General features: G+C 41.5%; 1 protein-coding gene across 1 annotated transcript in view; it reads left to right on the top strand.

The window, feature by feature from the left end:
* Positions 1-22,249, top strand: part of LOC122800459 (E3 ubiquitin-protein ligase RNF14-like) — a 206,386-nt gene extending 184,137 nt beyond the window's left edge. Inside the window, exons 4-5 of the mRNA XM_044069903.1 lie at positions 18,019-18,626; positions 22,189-22,249. Of these exons, the coding sequence (XP_043925838.1) occupies positions 18,019-18,626; positions 22,189-22,249 (669 nt within the window). The remainder of the gene's footprint in view (positions 1-18,018; positions 18,627-22,188) is intronic.
* Positions 22,250-24,546: the final 2,297 nt, after the last annotated feature.

Below are 24,546 nucleotides of genomic sequence, written 5' to 3' on the forward strand. Positions count from 1 at the left end.
GGGAGCCTGTTACAGATCATGGGGATCCTCTGAGACATATATCTGTGTTACCACAATGTCCTGATCTGATGTTGTCAATTTTCATTTCTTCCTCAACCTGTGGTTCTGGATCCGACCTTGGATCCGACTTGGACATTTTCCAAGCTAAAGATTCAAAGCTAGAGCTCCTTCTCTCTCTCTTCCGTAATGCCTCTTTCCCCCAGATTACCTCAGATCTCGTTTGCCACTCATATTAAAAACATTGAGGTTGCATCGCTAAAGCTCCTTCCAGTTGGTTACTGGATTTTTTTTTAGCCTTTCCTGTTTCTGATTCTTATTGTCTTCTCTCTCTCCCCTTCAAGTTTTTTTTTGGTTTTAAAAATTAAAACAAAAAGAAGTAGTAGTAGCTTTGTACTATCCCACTTGTTTTTTTTCTGTGCGGTCTGGTCTTTTAGCTCCTTTTCTTCTTTCTATGTTCTTTTTCTAGGTCTCTGTCTGTTTGGGTTTTTCATGGCTGAAAAACCTGACAAACCTTTGGGTTTCAAAAAGTGCACTTCCTGTGTGCACAAGATTCCATTATCAGATGACCACAGGGAGTGCATCTACTTTTTAAGCCCAGCTCATTTAGATAGTTCCTGATTAGTGTGTGAGGGGTTTAATCCACGAGCGCTGGCAGACGGCAGGAACAAGCTGGTGCTTAAGGGTTGCTTCCATCTTCTGCTGCTCCTGCTCAACCATATACTTCAGGGACTCAGACCCATGCTAAGAAGCACAAGGAGGTCAGAGACCAGAGAAAATATTCTCCTGAAAGGTCCTCCTCTGAGCCACCAAAAAAAAAGGCACCTAAAACACTGGATCCAAGGTCTTTGGATCCAACTGTCCTGGGTTCTTTCCCTTTGGCTACCCATGCCCCCTTTGTTGCCTCGGAGCCGTGTGTCTTGGTACAGAAGTCTCCCTGCTCAGAGACCTCCCCCAAAAGAGTGTACAGGCCACCTTCAGTATCCTCCTTCATCAGGTCATCCCAGAGCTTATCTGAGCATGAGCTGGATAGACTGATGAGGAAATTTCTGAAGGCACAGCTCCAGATAGGGGTTTTACCAGCTCCGTCCCCTTCCAGATCTGTGAGTAGACCTTCTCCATTCCATCCTGTGGCTTCTTCTCTGATACAGCCTCCTGCTTTGGACTTGTCGGATCCAGTGGCCCTGAGAACCAAGACACCGGATCCAGTAGTGGTTATTACTTCCAGTCTGACCGCCTCCCTAACCTGCTCGGCTCTGACAGCATCGGGGCCAAGTGTATCTAAGTGTCAAAGCTTAGACATCGGATCTGGGAGGTTCACTTTGACTCTGAAACTTTTGGAGCTGTTGCTTGCCCTTGGAGCCTTGGCATTTGGCATCTCGGCTCCAACAGAGCGGAGGACTGCTGGGGCATTGGAGAATTCTGGTCTAACAGATTCAGCTCCAGAGGGGCAGATCTTGGGTCTTCAAAATCTGTCTGCTTTCCAGATGGTGGAGAGGGTCTTGTCCCATCCTAGGTGATTCCCAGTTCTCCCTCCATCGGACCCAATCCCTACCTCCATGGATTCTGTGCCTGAGACTTGTCATCTACCACTGGGACAGCCTGTGATGAAAGCCTTCAATCCTGCCCTACTGTGCAACCCCAGATTTCCTCTGATACCTCCCTGGAGCATCCCACTGGGGAGGTCCCTCGGAAGAAGTGTAAAAGGAGACACTTGGATTCCCTGAAGCAATCTGTCACTACTGACACTGACTTCGAGGAAGGGGAGGGGGCCCCCAGATCTCCACCCAACGATATCTCTTTTGCAGACATCTTAGAGATTCTTAGTCAGAAGGGTGGATGGTCCTCCCAAAACCCTGGCCCAGAGGAGACAGTGCTATTGGAGGCTTTTGTCATTGGTACATCTACATCCTGGGTGTCTGTACTGGCAGATCCTCTTATTGACTTAGTTTCTTCCAGGGCATGGAATTACCTGGACACCATAGAGCCCATACCCAAGTGCGCTGACAAGATCTTAAGTGCTGCCTTGGGCAAATCCCACTGAACTAAAAGGATCCTGGTAGATGCCATGGTTGTTGCAGCAGCCAGCAAAAAGGAGTTAATTCAGGAGATCTCTTCTGTCCATCCCCCTAACAGGGAGTCTAGGGCTTTGGACAAGTCCTGAAAGAGAGTTTTTTTTTTCCAAAATTTCTTTATTGCATTTTTCAATAATAAACACACACAAGAACACCATAAGACACAGATATGTTACATCAGTGTAGTAAAAACATCAACACAAAGAAAAGGAAAAATAGAACTAACATGAGCTAACTAACTAACTATATACAAATGATACATACAGTTTACACTAGAAGTCATGCTTTTGCCAACTACTACAATAGATACATAAAGGCAGGTAAAATCAGATATCGCTTAGAAATGAGGAAGACAGGTTAGGAATTGGTTAATAGATTGGGGTGATACTAATGAAGAGCCATTACCACATAACCCATTAAAAGAACTATAGTGCTTAACTTGAGAGATATAATGCAATTAGGGTTCTGAAAGAGAGTTTACACTTCGTCCACCTTTGTCTTGCGAGAGTTAACTATTTGTCTCACTTTACCAGGCTACAAAGGGACATAATCAAGGAACTTTTTAGCTTGGTCCCAGAGTCCATGTCTGATGGGGAGCGCAAAGCTTTCTCCTCCAGAATGGCCACTCTTCAATCAATATCCGATTCATCTATGATAATTTCTCATGCTGCGGAAGACACCTTAATGGCAGCCGGTTCAGGCATTGCCATTAGCCGTCATGCCTGCATGCAGTTGTGTGACTTCGCAGAACCCTTCAAGGCATCATTTGTCAATGCACCTTTTGATGGTTCATCATTGATTGGCTCCACAGTTCGAGACACACTCTCCCAGAGTGAGAAAGACAGAAAGACCTTGTCTACTGTCAGAATGCAGTTTTCTGCACCACAAAGATCCTTCCCCAGGGATCAGCGTGGGAGTAAAAAAACTGTGGTTCAGGAAATGTGATGGTCCTTTTTAGGAGGCTCAGGAAGACTTTTCCTCTAGAGGCAGAGGGGGAAACAGTTATAGTGCTGGCCGCCATCCCCGAGGCAGAGGAGCTTCATGAAATCAAGGGTCTTGAGATTCCTTTTTGGACAGACCCTTGCAGTGCCCCTGAAGGGTTGCCCGGCTGCCCTTCTCTTGCATCCAGAATCCTGGTTAGCCATCACAAATGACCAGTGGGTGCAGAGGATCATATCCAGAGGATACTCTCTTCCCGTTTTAACTCTACCCAAACCAAAGAATCATCTCCCCAATGTACCACCTAATCAAAGGGAGGTAGCAGTGGTAGAAATTATAAACCTAATTGAAAAAAAGAGTCATCCAGGAGGTCACTCCAAATCAAGTTGGAATGGGCATTTACTCAAGGTTTTTTTTTTAGTACCAGAAAAGACAGGGGATCTAAGGCTAATTTTGGACCTAACATTTCTGAACAAGTAGGTGAAAAACTCAAAATGCAGGATGGTCACAGCCCAGTCCATCCTACCTTTTTTGAAGATGGATGACTGGATGTGCTCAACAGACCTGAAGGACATGTACTTACATATCAAGATGAACAGGCGCTCCAGACGGTATCTTTGTTTCAGGCTGGGGGCTAGTTATTATCAGTTCCAGGCACTGTGTTTGGTCTCACCACAGCCCTCAGGGTGTTTACCAAATGTTTGGCAGTAGTTACAGCTCATCTCAGACTCAGGAATTCCATGTCTTCCGTTATCTGGATGACTGGCTCCTAACCACTTCAACCAGGCATCTACTTATTCAAGCCAGGGACTACCTGTTATGGCTTGCTCCCATTCTAGACATAACAGTCAACATGCAAAAGTCACAACTGCTGCCATTTCAACTGATAGACTTTATCTGAGCATGTTTAGATACGACCAAAACCACGGCTTACTTACCCCCCAACAGAGTGTTGGCCCTCAGATGCCATGTCTTCTGTATTCTAGCAAGGCCCAATCATCTGTCAGAATTGGTGCTCAGGGCTTTAGGCTCGATGGCTGCCACAATAACCCTGTTACTAACCGCATGGTTACACATACAAATACTACAGTGGACGTTTTCAGTCCAACAGTCTTTACACAATCACACACTGATTCATCTGATCAGGCTATCACACATATGCAAGGACTCTCTCGTATGGTGGCTACACTCTTCGAAAGTCATCCAAGGCCATCACTTTGTTCTCTCTCTGCCAGATGCCACGCTGGCCACTGATGCCTCCCAGACAAGGTGGGGGTGGCATTTTCTGGGACGGACTGTCCAAGGCATGTGGACTTCTCAGGAGACCAATTTGCATATCAACGCCCTAGAGATGAGAATGGTTCTTCTAGCACTACAAGTTCTTCTAGCACTGCAAGCACTACACAGCTTTTCCACTTTAGGGACTATTGCAGTCCACACAGACAATGTCTGTAATGTAGTACATCAACAAACAGGGAGGAACCAGATTTTACCCATTCTGTCGAGAAGCAAAGAGAGTGTGTCAATGGGTCCAGCATTCTACAGGACAGGCTCAGCAGAGTTTTATTGATGCCTCCCAAGTGGTCACTAAATCAGTCGGTTGCAAACATGATCTTCCTCAAAAGGGGTTAGCCTTGCTGTGATCTCTTTACATCCCCCCTCAACAACAAATGCAGCAAGTTCTTTGCCTTAATCCCTACCCCCCGGGACAGTCACTAAGAGATGTTCCAGTCCAAACTTGGACCCCAAGTCTACCTTATGCCTTTCCTCCATTACCTCTGATTCCCAAATTTCTTCAGAAAGCACATTGGTTGAAGAGCAAAGTAATCTTCAGTGCTCCCTTTTGGCCTTGCCAAGTCTGGTTCACCTTCATTTGGTCTCTCCTGGTTTGCCCTCCTTGGACACTGGAACCTCTGCCAGATCTACTGTCTCATCCCTTAGGGCAAATGTACCTGGACCTTTAAGGCCTAAAGCTGACCACATGGTTTCTCCATTTCCAGTGATGGATAGACATTCCAGGCTTTCATTTCCAGTCCAAAAAAAATCTGATTTTTTTCCCACAAAGTATCAGCCAGAAAGATCTACAAGAGCAAATAGAAGAGATTCTCCATTTGAGCTCAACAGAAGTTTATTGACCCCTTTATGGCTCCTGTCCCAGAAGTATTGGATTTTTCTGTCCTTAATTTTCCAAAACTGAGCCAATTATTCCATGGTTAAAGTTCAATTGGCACTATTTCAAATTTTCAAGTTGGAGAGAATTCTGCCTCTCTGGTGTCTTCAAAACTATATAAGGCCTTCCTCAGAAGTACTTTTTGCTTCATCCTCCAATCAAGGACCTAATCCTCCTTGGGACCTGACCTTGATATTACATGCATTAGTGCTTCCTTCTTTTAAACCGTCAGTTAAAGTGGATTTGAAGTTTTTGTCTTGGAAGATTGCCTTTTTAGTAGCCATTACTCCAGCAAAGAGAGTCTCGCAACTGCACACCCTTTCCTCTAAACCCCCTTATTTAATTTTCCACAAAGACAGAGTATCTCTTCGGACCAGTCCAGCCTTTTTACCAAAAGTTGCTTCTGAAAACAATCTCAATCAGTCTGCCAACCTACTGGTTTTCTTTCCCAAATTTCAGAACAAATGAGAATACATGCTACATCTTCTGGATGTCCATAGGCAGCTTGATTTTTATCTGGACAGTACCAAATCTTTCAGGAAATCTGATCAATTGTTCATATTTTTTCAGATGCTAGAAAAGAGGCAGCAGTTGCCAAACTGACCCTGGCCAAATGACTAAAAGATTGCATTTCCTTCATTTATTCTTTAAAAGGTATTCCTTTGCCTGGACCTGTCAAAGCCCATTCTGTGATATCCATGGCAACTTCTCAAGCTTTTTGATCTACTGTCAATTGATGATATTTGTGCCACTGCCTCCTGGTCAAGTTTCCATACATTTATTACAGATTATAAATTAGACAATACTTCCAGAAATAGGGCTGCCTTTGGCTCTTCACTGCTCCGGAATATCCTTCCATGAGGGCCACCCTAGGTTATTGGAGCTGGGGATTCACAGGTGAAGAAGTGAATGAAAGTTAACAACATCAGATAGACATTATATTATGTTCTTACCATAATGTTCCATCTGTCTTGTCTACTTTCATTCTTCCTCCACTTTCTCACCCTCCTTCCTCCTGTCCAAAATTCTGTAAGACCTGATGGAGAGACTTGGAGGAACCACAGTTCTTTTTGTTTTGTGACCTGAGATAATCTGGAGGAATGAGACATTATGGGAGAGAGAGAGGAGGAGCTCGAGCTTCAATTCTTCAGCTTGGAAAGTGGCCGAGTCAGATCCGAGATCGGATCCGAAACCCACAGGTGGAGAAAGAATGAAAATAGGCAACACAGATGGAACATTATGGTATGAACATAACTTTTGTCTTTACAGTCTTGTTAATGATATAAAAAATGTATCTCTATAATATGAAGATCGGCATGTTTTTAATATCCACTTAACTGAAGCATGTTGCCCACGTTAATACATTTGTTCAGTGCACTGTTTGATGTACTTGTTTTGCAATTCGCAAAATCTGAATGATTTTTCACTAAAAAGTGTTTACTTAGTATGCAGTCATGTATCAGTGGTGCAACAGGTAGCACATTCGCTTTTGGTACCGTGTGGTATTTCCATACCAGGAAGATCGATTACTGACACTGCAGTGTAGTTTAAATGGGGTGCTATACTCCTAAACATGTCATTCTTCTGATGAGAGTTTAAACTGAGGCCCCACCTGTTTGAGTTGTTGGTAGCTCAGGTGGATGTAAAAGATCCCAATATACCTATTGAAAATAGTAGGGAAAGCTCCCAGATGCCCTGGCCAAATTTCCCCTAGTAGTATAAATACCATGTTGGGTCTCCCCAGAAAAGAAGCTACTACCTAGTAGGGCTAACCCAGTCAACAAAGGATGAATAAAGTAACACATAGAATGTAATTGCATTGTAGCTCTTTTTGTTGTTACACTAGGGCTGTAGCAGAAAAGGGTCCCAGGGCTAGCCAACTTGCCTGATTAACAAAGTCTTAAATAAAAATAAATGATAAAGTTTGCATGTAATTCATCTTCCACAGCAATTGCATTTAAGGTCAAAAATACATTTTATAATAGAAGCCTAGCAGATATGTTGGGCTCTTTTCTATATTGAAAAACATAACATGGAACTATAAATATGTTAATTTTAAATGTACTATATTGAATGTACTACCACTATGCTATATAATGTGCAAATATTTTTTTAAATTCTTAAATGTCTTAATGTTCTTTATTTTTGAATGTATTACCATGGAGCTTTTCTCCCCGGGCCTCAACGGAAAATGGGTCAATGGCCCAGTGGACTTTCCCCGTCAACAAATGTCAATAAATAAATAAATAAAGATGGCACTGGAACTGTTAGGGTTGCACTACTTGTAGTTTTGTGTCCAAGCAGAAGAATGGACTGTTAATGGTAGATCTTGAGGTCACTAGACTGTAAAACACTGGGGATGATACATTGTTTAACTTGCTCATTAAATTGCCGTCCATTGTATGTGGGGGAGACAGTTAGACTGCTAGATTAGCACTTCCTACAGCAGTTCAGTTACATAATATATAGTTATTCCTTAAATCCATTTTTTTAATTCACTGTAGTATTTATGAAGTTGTGAGATGCAGCCATGTGTCAGCTGTTGCTATTGCAGTGGCTTAGTGCAGGCTGAATGCAGTCAAAGGTAAAATACCTTCAGAGTGAAAAATGGCATGGCTTGTATTAAACTGGTGTTTAGAAAATGACAGTCAGTGCTTTTGCTGTAAAATTTCTAACAACTGTTTTAAATTAAATCCAAATCTTTGTGATCATTGAAAAAAGTATATTTGAATAGAGTTTTATGGTAATTGAGGAGAGAGAGACGTAATGGGATATTGGTACTGTTGGGGGGGGCATTACCCTGCCTAGGGCCTTATTTATGATCCATCTCTTACTGTCGAGTCTAGTTTTGACAGACCAGAAAGGGCTTGGATACACACTTTTCTTGCTTGACACTGTTGCCAGAGAGGGCTCAGAGACACATTGTTGGCCTTGCAGAGTGGCCGCTAGCATGAATCCTTCTTTGTAGGTTAAATATATTATTATTATAACAGGATCCCATGTCTAGCCCACAAACATATTTACAGTTAAGCTAAACTAAGCCTGTTTCATCAGAAATTATTTTCACAGGTGTCAGTCACATAGCCGTTATTACTTATCTATTGAATTGTCATGGGATGTATTTTCTTTAGACATTCATTTTTTCCCAGGGTGTTGCTGAGTACTTGAATTCAGGAAGTTAGTAATTAAATAATAATATAATTTAAAAAGGTGCATTCTTATTGCGAAGAAGCAATAATTGGTTGATTAAAGTCAAAGTATGCTCTATAAAAGTCTTGCACATGGAAAAAAATAGATTAAAACTTTGGCAGGGCTTATGCTAACGTACTGTTTTCTGATTGGCATTTTTTTGTTCATTTTATGTTTTCACTTTGTGGTACAGAACAGTTTTCAGTTTAGTTTCAGTGAAAATGAAGTGCTTCTTTTATTGAATTAACGCTGTTAGATGTAACTATCATGGATTTACTAATGCAATGCCATGCTGCATTACTTTTTTGTGTTGCTCATATGACGTTTATCTATGAATGACTTCCTCTAGTAGTGATCCCATAGTATTACCAGCAGCTAAGTTCAAAATGTTAGCTCAAGTAATATTTGTCTGTTTAGATTCTTGTGAATGAGAGTTGCATGTGCACTGTTCCATTCTTACAGGTTCATAGGTTCATACAAAGCTTACATTTGACCTTGGGTCGTAGAGAAGCTGAGCCATGACACCCCTTGGTATTGAGAGTGCATTACTTACTCCTGGTCCGAAGGTTATTTTCATATATCCCAGACATGCATTTACAGTCTCTCATCCTACTGTCAGCTGGACCAGATCCAGCATTAGTGCGACCTGGGCAGCTGACTAGGGGCTGATGCTGGCTGGGAGACCGGGCCATTAAAAAAGGAAACTCCCAATTACTTGCACCATTCAGCTGCTCTGTGTGTGTCTCTCTCTAAGAAAAATTCACCGCTCTTCTGTGATGATTTTGAGCTGCAGGAAGTCTCTCGAATTGTCTCATAGACTTCATACAGCTAAAATCATCAGTACGTTCTTGCTAGGTAGCATGTTGTTGACATTGCTGCCATATCACTGAGTTTTGTCTTGCTTGCCAGATCAGAAAGAGCTCACAGGAGACTTACCTTGCTCGCTACTGTTGTGACACAGGGCTCAGACACAAGACACATTGCTGCTATTGCAGTATCTTGTTGTTCTTCCAGTTTGGAGAGGAACTTTTTTGGGAGATCATTGCTGCTAAATTGGAGAGAAGTTTTATCAGGTGATCACTGCTGCCATGTCAGTGGGAGGTTTTATCTGAAGATCACTGATGCCATATGGATTGTAGAGGGCTCAGACAGCCAGGTACCACATCAGGAGATGGATGTTTTGCTGACAGATTATCATTTGTGTGTGTGTGTGTGTGTGTGTGTGTGTGTGTGTGTGTGTGTGTGTGTGTGTGTGTGTGCGTGTGTGCGTGCGTGCGTGCGTGTGTGTGTTTGTGCTCACTTGTGTGAGACTGTGTATAAATAAATACTTGGTTCCTGCATCCCAAAGTAGTTATAGTGTAAAGGAAGGAATTGATTGTGTTATACAGGGACATCCTCATATGAATCGCGTTTTTTGGATAAATCCTTTACTTCCTTCTTTTTTTACTATTGACAATATCTTTATTATTTGGCTGTGTGAATTAATGTTTAATTTATCTTCCTTTTTTGAAAACACTCAGGTGTGAAATCCACTGTGTTGTGCTACAACATTCTGTTTGTATCTTACTGCAGTTGAGTAAGGCAAAGAGCTGCTTCTGTAGTGCAGGGCTTGATTATCTCTGTTTTTTTTCATTTGTCAGCTGTGTAATTCTGACCTAGTCACTTTACCAGACAGTGCTCCTGGGCTGCCCCTAAAAAGGGAAAATTACATCCAGTGGAGTGTCTTAAGCTATTAGCAAGCGTGTTGCACATTTGTCTTGTAGTTTAATGGGTTGTCAGATGCATATTCAATAAATGTGAATTTTAGGGGAAGAAAAGTTTACTGTTGGTCATTCTAAATCTTTTTTTCAGTGTGACTATTTGTTTAGAAAATGTGTTTCAGTATTTTTGCTGTAAAATGTCTTTCCCAAAGGTAACCGTGTCATACTTTTTGGCATTTAACGTCAGCCTGTGAATGACACATCAGGCATTGGTCTGGTCCAGGCTCTACTGCAATATCTGAGCGTCTGTGGGGTATTTGACAATTGCACCAGTTTGCAGTCATCAGAAAGCTTAGATGTCCTTCATGGATGCATCTGCAGTCATAACAAATGGGTTGTCCTGTCGTCAGGCAGCCCTTCGGTCGACACCCAAAGTCTGGGTCCGCTTTCGATGTGTCGCGCTTCACCCGGCGTCATCTCTGCTGGTTGCATAAGGCATCAGCGGCATCAGCCGATTCCATTTTTCTCTTCTTTTATAGCGCGTGGAAGCTAGCGAAGCTGTTTCGGCAATCCAGGGAGATTAAGATCAGATTACTACTACCGAATAAAGACTTCTAAAAGCTAAAAAAAGCTATGGGGTCTTTTCTTGCTCTGCCTGTCAGCCAAAAAGAAAAGAAACAAAACTTGTTAAAAACAAATACCTCAAATACCTCATAAAGATTTCCCGCCACCTTTGCTTAGCTCCAGACCACTACGAAGCAGCGGCCTGGCCTGGCCTGTGCGGGCTTGACGAACAACAGTCGGCCGGGCGGAGGCTTCATTTGACAGTTAACAGCTTTCCTTTTTTTTATTATGCCATTGTCGATCCCCGTTATACCCAACATTGTTAAAATTGTTAAGAAAGAACGGAAAAACTGGGTCCACGGCCGTTGAACCACGTTTCAGCTTAAGCAAGCCGCTCGTGTCTCGGTTTCTCAGCATGATCAGCCAAATCCATGACTACTACTGAGGCTAGGTGCTTGAATTCTTTTACCATTTACCAGACATTATCCTTTAACTCAGTTTTGTGGTTTTGCCATCCCTTTGGCTGTCATGTTTATGGAGGCCACCTCAGCTAGGCCTGTTTGCTAAGGCCTTATCCAGGTGCCTTTATTAAGGCTCTGTGGCCCAAGGGTGCCTGTTAAATGCTCCCCTGAAGTGCCTGTTTTCAAGTTCACAAATGGCCCACTTCAAGTTCATTTAATCCTTAAATTCTCAGCCCAAGGCTTCCTAGACAGGCTCAGAGCCCTTCTCCCAGAGACACCTGCAGCAGGCCCCCTCAAGACAGTGTGGACTGATGCCAGTAAGTCCTTCCTCTGATGTTTTATGATGACTCAGACATTACAGACCCAGCCAGAGCCACTTTTTCTACTTTTAAGGAAAAGGGAATGCTGAAGAATCCATTCCAGACATCAGCACCAATTCCATTTTCAGGAAACAATTCCAGGATGAGAGACAAGACCACCACAACAATGGCAGGCACAAGACATTCCCTGCACTAGACTCACAACATAGGCCCTTAGCCATACCTCCTGTACTGCCTGTTGTGGATGATGCATTCCTGTGTTTGATGATGCCACATTAGATGAGCAGCCCCTGCCCTGCCATATATTTTTACAGCCCTGCCAAACCAGATAGATTTTATAGGTGCCAGACACTCATCACCACCACAACTAGCCCTATCCCTAGGCTCAAGGCCCGCAGGGGAATCCCAGATGGCAGTCTAGTTTAAACTTTTCCAAAACCCTTGTCCTTAGAGAGATGGGTCCAAAGCTTCCACCTCTAGAGATAGTTTACAGCTGTTTATTTAACTAGTCACTTTCATATGCTGACTCTTTAATGTTTCATACCAAATCAGTTAATGTAAAGCTTTTGCCTCTGATCTAGTAATGTAAGCTGATATGGCTAGATATGAATTAGACATCTTGAATGTTATCTTACATTCTTTAAATAACATCCAACAGGGCATGGTGGCTCCTTTAAAATCAGGGCTATGATGCACTGGAAACTTCAGGCTAGATCGGTTATGCTGCAGGTCTACCTATGAAGAGGCAAAGCTGTTAGATGCCCCTAAGAAAGCTGCCAGAATATTAAAAATGTAAGAGGCCCCAGTAATGAAGGAAATGCCCAGTTAGATGGGTGCTGGGTTCAGCTCAGAGGAATTGGTAGAAACCAGCCCTAGGCAAATGGTAAAGAGCCAGCCAAAAATTTCCCCAGGGTTCAGCCTCAAAAGTCCTGCCAGAATTGGCAACTACAGTGGCAGCAAAGAAAGAAAATAGAAGCAGGTGTGGAGGCAGGAAACGAGGCAACAGAGGTGCTGCCACTGCAAGCACCACCACACCCACTGCACACAAGCAGCAACAATCAGGGTGACAATAACAGGACAAAACAGAACAATTACAGTTATAAAGGCACCTTCACAAAGACAGTTTTTTTTACCAAAGACAACTTTACTTTATCACACTTGCCTTACCACCAAAAGAAAAGTAGATGCCAAACCAATCAAAAAATTAACAACCCTACCTAAAAAAGAGGAGCGGAAAACCCACTCCAAATCAACAAAACACCCAAATTAGAGCAGAAGCAAGAAATACAAAGATGAGAGCTGCCAAACATGTAAGGAAAAAAGAAAAACCTTCTCTACCAAGTCAAATCTAAACACAAAGAAAAGAGTCCCAGTGGAGAAAAATTTTCCCCACCTGCCGCCTTAAACACATACATACTTGTCCGTCTCTTTTCAAAATGCATTTAGACAAAAAGGAGACCCCACGTGGGCATACCATCCCCACTGGCAACTTAGGATCATTCAGAGCATACCTGCAGGCCCCCATACCTCAATTCTCAACTACCTTAATTCCTATCTATACTTTGCAGGTAGAGAACTTACCTGCCCAGCATTGCCCCTCGCCACTGCATTCTACCTTCGAAGCATTTACAAAACCTGGGGCGACTGCAAATACATTGACAAACAAAGTGCATCCAAATGACTTACAAAACACTGCAGATTACATTACTACAAAATGCCAGATACAACAACAACTGCACAATACAGGCACAGCAACACAAAAACCCAGCTTACAACAGCCTGCAACAGCCTCAAGTAAAACAAAGGCATTATGAGACTTCAGAACACTTTATCCCCGGAAACTTCATGGTAAAACACAAGAACATTCCTACAGCAAGGAAAGAAAAACAGCTCTGCTTCCAAACAAAATGTAACAAAGCAGAGAAAAATAACAGACTGGAAATGAAAAAGCTACAGGGTACCTAAAGAATTTATGTCAGGGCTTTGGTTCCACATGCCAACCTGCATGCCCACATGCATCCCTGGTACAATAAAGAAAACATGGAAAAGGCAAGAATGGCACAGTCCCACAAATCCCTTCCATCCCTCGCACAGGCCACACAAATGCCTGGATCAGAACTCACTCCCATGCAAACCCAGGCTTACTCCTTCCACAACTAAAACTCAAAGCCACAACTTTCAATGCCTAAAACCATACACATAAAGCAAGGAAAGGATGGCAGTAAACCAGCAATTTGTGGTAAAAACCCATTCCTCAGAGATTATTCCATAATGCCAAAGACTCAAGACATTTGATAAGGACAGACAACACCACAGTCATGTGGTACAGCAACAACAAGTAAGCAAAACCACCACTAAATAGGGAACATGGTATGACTCTACAACGGATCAATACAGCTGGCTACTACATCGATCTTCAGGAGGCACTATTGGAACATGTTAAACAGAACCACCAACAGACATTTTCATAGACCCACCAATCGACAGCTCAAAAATTGCCACAAAGAAATGGGGACCCACGGAAACATCTTCCATTCCATCTCCCACTCAATTGGATGGGCAAAAAACATATGCATGCTGACCTCTTCAAAACTTGCATGGAAAGAATACTCTATCCTTCAGATGAAAGGCCTGACAGCATATGCATTCACTGACTTCCTAAGATGCTGAAGGTACACTGACTGCTCCAAGATTCCCTCCCAAGACAAAGGTACTACTGAAAATCAAGAGGCACAAGCCTGGTACCCACCATATCATGCATCCAGGACAGAGGTACTACTCAATGCCCAGGATGGAACATCACATAGTGTTATGGTCAATACCCCTGATGCCTTTGATGTTAACTCACCTTTGGTAACTGATCATGCATCCAAACAAGAAAAACCATGCAACTGTTTGGATCCCACAGTCATTTGCACAACTAACTTGAAATCCAAGTGTAAAACATCCTGAACTTATCGAAAAAGCAAGAGAAAAGGCAAGTCAAACCAGTACTGAAAGAGGAAAAGTCAAAGTTGATGCATCAGCTTGCTAACAAACTGAGACAAAGGCAGAGGAACACATCACAGAGCTACCTATTCCTCCATCACATACATGCAGAAAATATTTCCTGGTAATACAGCCATTATCCACATGTCTTTTCACATTTGTGCTAGAAAGTGTGACACCCCTCTTCTTCCAGCTAAATCTCCTAACCCACAGAACTCAGCAAGGCTGACTTGAACTTGTGCTCTTTACACACACACCACCAGGCGACTTGACCAGCAGCACAGGCAGAATTGCAGTCCCTCCCTTGAAACGCTTCCATCTGGCAAGGGTTCAACAAGGAGGGTTTCCCACTACAGGCTAATCTGGCATCAAGAAACTTCAGCAACCAGGCTTTAGACCTCTTGTCCTTAATGGCAGTGCCACCCTTCCTTAAGGTGGATGGTTGTGTCCATTGATGTACAGGCAATCCAACCCACCTACCTTTCCCAGTGTAAAAGCTGTCCAGGGGAAAGACTTAAGCCCCTAACTAGAAGGGTACACAGAGCAAAACGCTTACTAGATGACATGGATAGGAGTAACAGAATTACTGACCAGCTTTTAGTAAAAAATGCAACAGAAAGGAAGGGACCATTGGCACCTTCAGCCACCACAATTTCCAAATGGTTAGGTGGCAAGAAAAGATTCTATTACTGACTAATTCATAATGGCTCCGAAAGGAAAAAACATTCTGCATATTCTACTCTACCAATAGCCACCAATTCAGCAATCCATGAGAGCCACTGCCATACTTGCTACACACTATGTACTGGATAATTTCTCTCATTTGCCATACATGATACTACCCTATTGACTGTGATCCCGAGCACTGCATCGCCCTGCATGAAGGTTTTGGGAAGCACGGTACACCATAATTTGTACTTAGATGTCCCTACTGGATAATCCATATTTCAATTGCCAGGGTTCTGTGGTACTCCTGGTATTGCTAAGGACATAGTACAGTACCTATGCTACTCTCTCTGTAGATGTCCTGTTTTGTATATACATACTAGTATTTTGTGTTTGCTTCTGCTTTTGCTGTTAAACATCTCCCAGATCATTTTTCAAGCTAGCAGTACTGGCAACTGGCCTCTGGTGCAAGAAAGAGCTGGGATGTACATGATGCAAGCTTTACGAGTTTGCCCAGTACTTTTCTTTGTCAAAATACTACATTATATTCTATTTGTTTTTTTTGTGCTGGCATCTGGAAGGAACTGCATTTATTTATGGCCGCTTTCATTTTTATACCCGGCATCTGGCAGAGGAAAAAAGTGGTGAAGCACTATTATACTGGGCCGGACCCTTACTTTACAAGTCCTTGACATCTGTTTTCAGTTCTGGGAAGTATGTAACAAACAACATTCAACGCAGGACAGAGCCCTTTGGAACTCCACTGATGGCACCCCTGTGGATTCTGTCAATGAGCCAGTTGGCTATCCAGTGGAATACGTACAACTTTATGTTAATGTTAAATTGCTGTGAGAATGTCAGAATCACTAGACTCACAATGTACTGCTGTTTCCGTTATAATTTAATCTGTCCAAACAGTTACACTGTCTGAGATCATTTCAATTCTGTTATAACATAGCTAAAATACAGTCTCTCAAAATTCATGCACCTTGAATTAAGACATCTCTAAAGAAGAGAAATTAATGTCCAGTTTATATATTCTTTTCAAAGCAACATATGTTGTTTTTCAATGTCCTTGTGATTTGTATGATTGATTTCTGTTCCATGTCCTTCTTTGGTTATTTTCTTCCTTGCTGTATCTGAAGACTTTACAAAAAGTCCCTGTTGATCAACTTCCATCTTTGTAGATTCCAAATATTATTATTATAACAGGATCCCATGTCTAGCCCACAAACATATTTACAGTTAAGCTAAACTAAGCCTGTTTCATCAGAAATTATTTTCACAGGTGTCAGTCACATAGCCATTATTACTTATCTATTCTTAACTACTTTCATGCTTGCTTAAGCAAGTTGTCTTTTGTGGTTCATCCTTCCAGTTTCTGCTATTACACAGAAGTATTTATTTCAAAATCTTGTATCAAGTTAACTCTTGCTTTACCAGTCAAAACCTTGTATTAATAAGAAGCATACATCCTTTGCACAGAAGCGTACATTTAATTTCATTATTGCTTTTGGGAAAGAATATTTATAATATGTATCAGTTAAGTTGAAAGAGTATATCTCTGAAACTAACAAGGTCAAAGTAAGTTGTACTGACTATCAAGCCCTTATCCAGAGGCTCAGTAGCCACAACCTACTGTTTACAAATCCAAATTGGTTTAGGTCCAGTGTCTGTAGGTCAGTGATATCATTAATTATCAGCTTAGCAGCTGTACACCCCGTAATTTTACAGGTGATACTTGTGAGGCTAATAGGTCTGTAATTTCCAGAGTTTGTTGGTTGGCCGCCTTTATGTAATGGTACTGGTATGGCCATTCCCAGTGTTTCAGGTGCACAGTCTATAGAGAATCTTAAATTTTAGAGGTTTAAGAGACGTTTGGTTAAATGGTATTTGACTTATCAGCAGACAGTTGAGGATACTGTCAGGTCCCAAGGACCTGGCATTTTGGTTTTAGATAGACAGGGATAACCTGGTCCCAAGGTGCTTTTTGGAAGGATGAGACAGTTAGTCATGGGTATCAATATCTGGCTGGATTGGGGGCATAAAATTAACACTTAATTTGTCTGCAATAATACTTTTGGTAACTTTAGGATTAGAGAGAGAGAGATTCCACTGGAAATACGTTCAGTAGAGAATTGGGAATCATTTAAAGTTTCCTAATGTAACTTAAGGTCTTGTGGGTATTTTTAGAGATGGTAGCAACCGGAAGAGCATATCTGGCCTCACTCTTCTTGATTTTGTGACAGGGGATTTTATTTATTTATTTATTAGTTTTAAGTCCTTGCTGGGAGAGTGGGAGAGTGAGGATCGGCTATAGACAGCTTGAACTTTCTTCTTTTGTCTCTGAATCGGAAGGACTTAACACTAAGGTGCTCATGGTAAGATTTACTGTTTGCAGCAACCCTTTCTGAATCCCATGGTGAGTAAGATGAGTGCTGTGCTTTTGAGTGAGTTAAAACACCGAAGTTCCAGAAATTCATTTGCTTTGATGTTTTTTCTTCAGTGACTGAGAATCAACTATTAACTTCATTTTGAAAGTATTGTAGGATTCTAATCCAAGCAACACCTTCATGTTTTTTACATAATATAGTGCAGATAGGTAGGTACCAGTCAGCAGCAAGAATTTGAGACACTGCTCCAGTTAGCGAAGTTTAAGACTTTGTGCATACATGCATAAATTAGAGCTTACTAAGAATCAAGACTGTCAGAGTTGCTGATACTTCTCAGCTTGCACATTGCATGTTATTAAAAACATTACAGAAGCTATTTACCATCATAAAAGTAAATGTGTTGTTGCATATTCAGAATATGGCTTACATCATAAAGCTAGCATTTTTTAAGTTGTTTGTTGAAGCATAATTTACATAACTTAGAATGGTGGACTTGTATAGTTTGCTTTTGCCATCTACTGTGTTTTACTAATACTTTTTGATTACACCTTTTAAGCTTACCAGTCTGTGTACACATCTGGATGAGATCTGGGAAGAAAACAGAGGATGTGTTGTTTTATTTTCCTGGATGCAGTTTCTCAAAGATGAAGTTCTCTCTTTCTTGAACATCAGCTCTTCACTACTGTTAAAGCCAGCTGAAATAAGAAGAGGTTATCACCAGCCATTGACTTCTGAGGAGGCAGAACAGACCAGCTTTGTGGAGGCACAAGACACAGTGGGTCCAAGCTTCTGTGACCCAAGAGCTATACAAGATGTGGAGGCATGGACAAACATTCTGCCAGAGATCCTAGATTTTAACCATCATCAGAAGCAAAAAAAGTTCAACAGTACAATTTATTCTTGCAAGATCTGCTTTTTAGAAAAACTCGGAAGTGATTGCCTGTGTTTTAACAAGTGTGAACATGTGTACTGCAACAATTGTCTGAGAGAGTATTTTGAAATCCAGATTAAAGATGGCATGGTTCAGTCACTTATCTGTCCAGAACCAAAGTGCCATTCTGTTGCCACTCCAGCACAGGTAACATCTTCTGTTTTACACTTATTAAGACAGTCCTGCTCATTCTTTATTCAAACATGTCTTCATAGTTACATGGGAACAAAAAGGTGAGTAACTGTACTGTATCAAGCTTTGTTAAAAGTAAACCTTACCTAATGCAGTAGTGTAAGGTGTGGTATAAGCAGGTCCATGCTTGTCAACCAACAGGACTAAAACTGCATGCTTTCAATGAGTTCAGCATCTGAAATGTTTTCAAACTACTAGCCTCTTCCCTTTATCTATAATGCTCTACCATTTTAACTTCCTGTCCAGATTTCTTTAGCCTCTTGAAAAGTTTGCATAAGATAAATGACCTCAAGCTTATTTTCTCTTTCTAACATGTTTTCTGGTCTTTCTTTACTTCTGTTATTTTTTACGTTCATAGTTTCATAGTAGTGTACTGGACTAGATGCCCTTGCAGGCCATTTTAAGCTTAACAAATTTTCCTTTCAAAGGTGAGAATCAAACCCTGTATCTTGTGTCTGCTGAGCATCCAAGTGCTCTGGATTATGTGGAACGCTCTGCATTTAATGACGAGTGAAGCCACTGTTCCGCATTGAACAGCTGTGGCTCCGCTACATGCATTCTGATTGGTTTGTGTACCGCAATTACTGCCAATCGGCATCGCGGTATACAAACCAATGCATAGCTCTCTACTGCCCTTCCACATAACACAGCGTTGGCCGTGCTCTACATTTTTTGATTGGCTCATACACCGCATTTACAGCCAATTGCAAACGCGGTATACAAGCCAACCAAGTAACGGGTCTCAGGAGGATGGGAGCCAATGAGCTGGCCACAGATCTTCATGAGCAAAGTAACTCTAGCTGTCTAGCAGTTTTGTCACCATGGAATCAGAAACGGCCAGGGTAAGATTATGTGCCTTATATACATCAGTTGTGTCTCTTGTACCTTATACACTATAGCAATTACTGGGATTGTAAATTTAGTGTATGCATTTATCGGTGAATAGTTTGTATTTATTTGTGTTACCGTGGGTAAGCCTGAAATAGGTCCATTTTTATAAGTGGTCTTTCCAGGTGAACAGATGTTAGTAAAATAAAATATTGTTTTTGTTTATTTATTTATCTTTGCTTAATGGGAAAGTCCGACTGGGATAAAAGCCTTTCAGTGGAGGCCTGGAGAGAAAAGCTACCCTTTTTGACCTTTACAGAAAATACACTAACATTATATCAAAAGGAATACAAAATATAGGTAAGGGTGCATATATGAGGGATAAAACAGTTACAGTAACTTACATAAACATCATTTAGGAACAGTGGATACATTTCTAGCCGTGGATGTATTTGATCCTGTTTTAGGAAAGAGAGACTTGATTAGGAGTCTTAGTGCCATAAATGAGATTTCAAACTGGCGGCTTTTTATTCCTTAGTAAACAACCCTGTTTTGATTGACTTTTTATCGCCACAGTCAGTCATATCAAATCTTATAGGTGGGTTCATAGGTAAGTACTAGGCTAGTTGCCCTTGTGGGCCATTTTAAGCCTAGCCAGTTTCCCCAAATGTGACAATCAACTCTGGCACCTTGTGTGTTTGTGTGGGGTAAGCACCTTAATCTTTAAGCCAACTGTAGCGATTAAGCCATTCCCCAACATAAAACACTGGTCTGGAATTTGAACCATGGACCTCTCACACCCAAAAAGAGAATCAGTAAATGCCCCTGATTTCAGCTGTGAATTTTGATCTGTTTACTCTTTTATCACAAAAGTAGTGAATTTCAGTCAAGAAATAGTGGTAGGCATTAAACTTACAGATGATGCATGTTAATTAAATTTATTATATTATGGTTCTTTTTGTTGCAAAATTTGAGTTTTTTCTGGCATATCACTGAGTATTGAAGTCACTAAATTCTGACGTACATTTGAGTTTCAGACTTCCTATCCTTCAGAAAATGCATGTTAATGCAAAGCCTGTTACTCTAATGACTTTCTATGTTTACAGTAGCAGTATTTAAAGCCTATCCCTGATTTTGGCCCATTGTTCTACATTATATGTTGCTTTGTCCAAATTTCTTGTCTTAGAGGTTGAGAGGTGCGCTTTTAATATAGCCAGTGCTTCCATTGATAGACAAGCTAGTGCTCCTGGGAAATAAGATAAAACTGTATAAGGTTCCACAGTCTCGGAGGTAACTCTTCTTCACCCCCAGAGCTGATCCTTCAGTAATTTCTTTATGTAAAACCACTAGCTCCAAACACTTGGCTGCTTCTAATCCATTTCCCTCTGACAGGGATGGTAGAACATTTGACAGATTCAGAAAACAGGTTTATAGCTTTTCAACCTAAGCATTCAGAACTAAAATATTGTCAGGCTCATAGGTTGGTACTAGGCTATCGGCCCTAGGGCCTATACAAGCCTAGCCATAACAATTCCCTGGATATTTCTTCCCACAATATTTACTTCCCTGAACCCCTGTCTAACAGGTTGACTGACATGATCCCCGGGGTGAATTTCCTATTTCCCATCCAATCGTCCAGGTTCCTTTTGAAGAGGGCCAAGGAGGTGCTCTGCTTGACATGTATGGGCAGTCTATTCCAGAGTATGGGGAGTCTCTGGGTCAAGAACCTATCCCTCCAGCATGTTTTGTTCATTGTGATGACAAGGTTTAGATCCCTGGAGTGTGTGGCTCTGAGGGATTGGGATTTCTTTAAGTGGAGCATGTCCAACAGCTCAGGGTTTGACATGGCCTTGTATGTTAAGCAGAGATTGCCTCTGAGTAGACAATTTGCCACAGAAAATAGCTGGAGTTTTTTAGACGGTCAGCATAGGGCATCTGCTTTAGGCCTGTGATTCTTTTAGTGAGGTATTTCTGTGGCCTTTCCAGCTGTTGCAGATGTCTTGTGAGGTACATACCAAATGGGGCATTGTACTCTATAATGGGTCTAATGAGGGATGAGTACAGTGGGATAATTACCTCTTTTTTTCTGGATGGAAAGCCCTTAGTGATGAGGTGTGCCACATAGAAGGATTTCCTGACTGTTGTGGCGATGTGGTTATCGAAGGTGAGACCACTGTCCACTTGTGTTTCTAAGTCTCTCATCACACTTTTGGTGTTTAGTGTATTGCCACCTATGTGGTAATCTGTCCAAGTTCCTTTTGGCATCTTTTGGCGACATGAAAAAGGCTATTGCTGATGTACAAGTGTCTTATTGAATTTTACAGATCTTCTACCATGCTCTATGGTAATGGCACATTTCAAGCAGTGCGAACAATAGGATGTTCCACATTTTGACCATTTGTCACACATTGTTAGGGTCTGTGTTCCACATTGGCCTCTTAAGAGGTTGAGACCTATGTGTGTCTGTGAGGTAAACAACTTAATCATTATGCTAAGTATTCCTGTGTCTGATTAACAAATCAGGCCAGACTTTTTTCCTCTTTCTTTCTTAACCTGTTTATGTAGCTTACTTTTCTGTGATTCCCTCCCCTTGGTGTCAGTGGTCGGTGTATTATAACACTTGCAGTTCATTTTGCTCTGCCAGTCTTATTATGACATAATTTCTGCTTGGTTGTGTATGTTTCTATTGTTTTGATAGTGTTTTTGAATTTCCGGTTAACAAACTTCTGATTGTTTAGACTAAATTTGTTGATCTCTGTGCTGTTCACTTTCTAGTATTGTGGCTGCTGCTGTTCTTGCTGATTTGATTATGAATAGTCAAGCATTTAAAAGGTGAATTAAATGTGACCATAACATTACAGCATAAGATACAAAATCTTATGTATTATTTGCTTGGGGAACAACATTTCAAAGAGAAATGTGTAATGGGGAGGTCTTTCAGTGTTCAGAATTTTAGAGACAAAAAGAATAAATCAGTTTTAAAATGTTCTAAAATGTTTGAAGAGTAGCTCTGTCTGCACCCCCAAAGAAGACTTCCTCTGTGTTAACCCAGTGGCTCAAGGACTAAGAGTGAGTCTCAGTATTCTGGTAAATGTAAAGATAAGAACAGAGATAAAGAAAGGGAACTAAAGACGAAGCAGATACCTGGCAGAAGTGACAGTACTAGGGAGTCTTCAGATCCATTTCACAGAGTGCCTAGGATGGAGTTTGCTTGTACTTCTGTTCTAGTCCTTTGTGGATTTTCCAAATTGCCAGTCAGACTTATTGATATTTTTGAATATTCATCTGACAATCGTATTTGACAAGACAGCATTTCATCTGTTTCAGACTTGGAGATTAGAAGACTTTTTTCTCTCAAGGTTGTTATTTGTCAGATCTTCCAGGTTTGTTAAGTCTTTCAGAAGCCATTTTGTTACCGTTGGTATCAGTTTGTCAGGACCACATTGAAATAATTCAGACCTGTGATGTCAGTTCTAAGGAAGCCAGACAACATCCTCAGGCCTCCCACAAATTAATTTGCTAGGTGGAGACTTCCAAACCAGACTATGTTGTTGCTGTGACTGCCCCTAAAAAGGCTCCTTCTTCAAAGTATCCTATTGTGAATGTTCCAGATAAACAGCCAAGAAAGATAAACAGATTTAAGAATCATTTCCAATGGGAGCTGGCCTTTAAGATGCCCCAGTCAGTGGAGTAGCTGCTTGACAGACAGCTTAAGATTAAGATACAATCACAGATGACAGCAGTGTTCTCAGTCTCAAATGTCACCATGAGACTAGCTGGCAAAGTAGTGGATGAAGTAGCTCGGTCAGCAGGCACCAGCATAGCTCCTAACCATCATGCTTCCTTCCTTCCTCGACATGCCCTTAGATAGATCCTTCTAAGGACCAATGATTAAATAAAAAAACTTGATAACTTGGAGAAGGTGGCTAAGGCCTTCAGATTCCACACTACCTCTTTTCAGGTACACAGAAGAGCCCATGTATGTGAGTTATGGTACAAGTCTGGCCAACAACAGCAATAAAGTCAAATATCTGTGAGAAACAACAATCATCATCAACAGCAGAAATTCCATGTTGTCCTTTGGGGTCCAGCAATCTAATCCCTGAGGAGTTAGTGGTCATCTGTCCATCCACTTAGATGCATGGCTAGCCATAATACATGACAAGTAATTCAGACAGTAATACCATGTACCACTTCCTTCCATTTCCATATATCCCACCCACTCAAAAGCGTACAGTAAGAAAAGAGATCTTAAGCCTCATCCATAAGAGAGACATCCAAAAGGTTCTATTAACATGAAAGGATCTAGTTATTATTCCAGATTTTTTTTTCTACTCTCAAAAACAAAAAAAAACATTAGGGCATTGAGCTGATTTTAGGCTGACATGTACCAACTTTCTTGATGGTCACAGCATAGTTTTTCCATCATTACTAGCCAGAAGAACCCTGGGTGTACTGTTTGTATCCCCAAGACACCTGTGTACACATCAGGATCATTAAACAATCCAAGAGTTTTATGTCCAAATAGGAGCCAGTCATTATCAGTTCTGGACCCTCCTGTCTAGTTTTATCTTAGACCACCAGTGTGTTTACCAAAAGTATGTCTGCGGTAACATCAACATGAGGCTGCCAGGATATGTTTCCTTGTCTGGATAATGAGCTCCTAACCATTCCAGCTTTAGACGATCTAGGGTTGCAGCTTGAGCATCTCTTTTTGAGTCTTTTCACATTCTTTACAATAACTGAACACTACAAAGTCTCGATTGCAGACCTCACAGACATTAACTCCCACAAGATGCACTTTTGACAGTTTATCCTGCAAAGCTTATCTTCCTTCAGACAAGATTATTCCTCTAAAAATTACAGTGACCCATTTGTTTTCACTTTCAACCAGTCACAGCAGCTCTCTATCTCAAAGCACTGAGCCTCACAGCAGCCACAATTTATATGGTTCTTCATTTCAACTTTTACATGAGAGCAGTAGTGTAGTTAGGGTGGGGTGAGAGGGGCAACTGCCCTGAGCACAACGTGTAAGAGGAAGTGATTGGCCTTCCATCTTCCCTATCACTCTTTAGTGCATTTGTGGTCAAACCTCATTGCTGTAGTGCTTCGTGTGTGGTCTAAACTGTAGCA

Source organism: Protopterus annectens, chromosome 4.part0, assembly GCF_019279795.1.
Source record: "Protopterus annectens isolate FY-2018-M chromosome 4.part0, PAN1.0, whole genome shotgun sequence".
Lineage (NCBI taxonomy): Eukaryota > Metazoa > Chordata > Ceratodontiformes > Protopteridae > Protopterus > Protopterus annectens.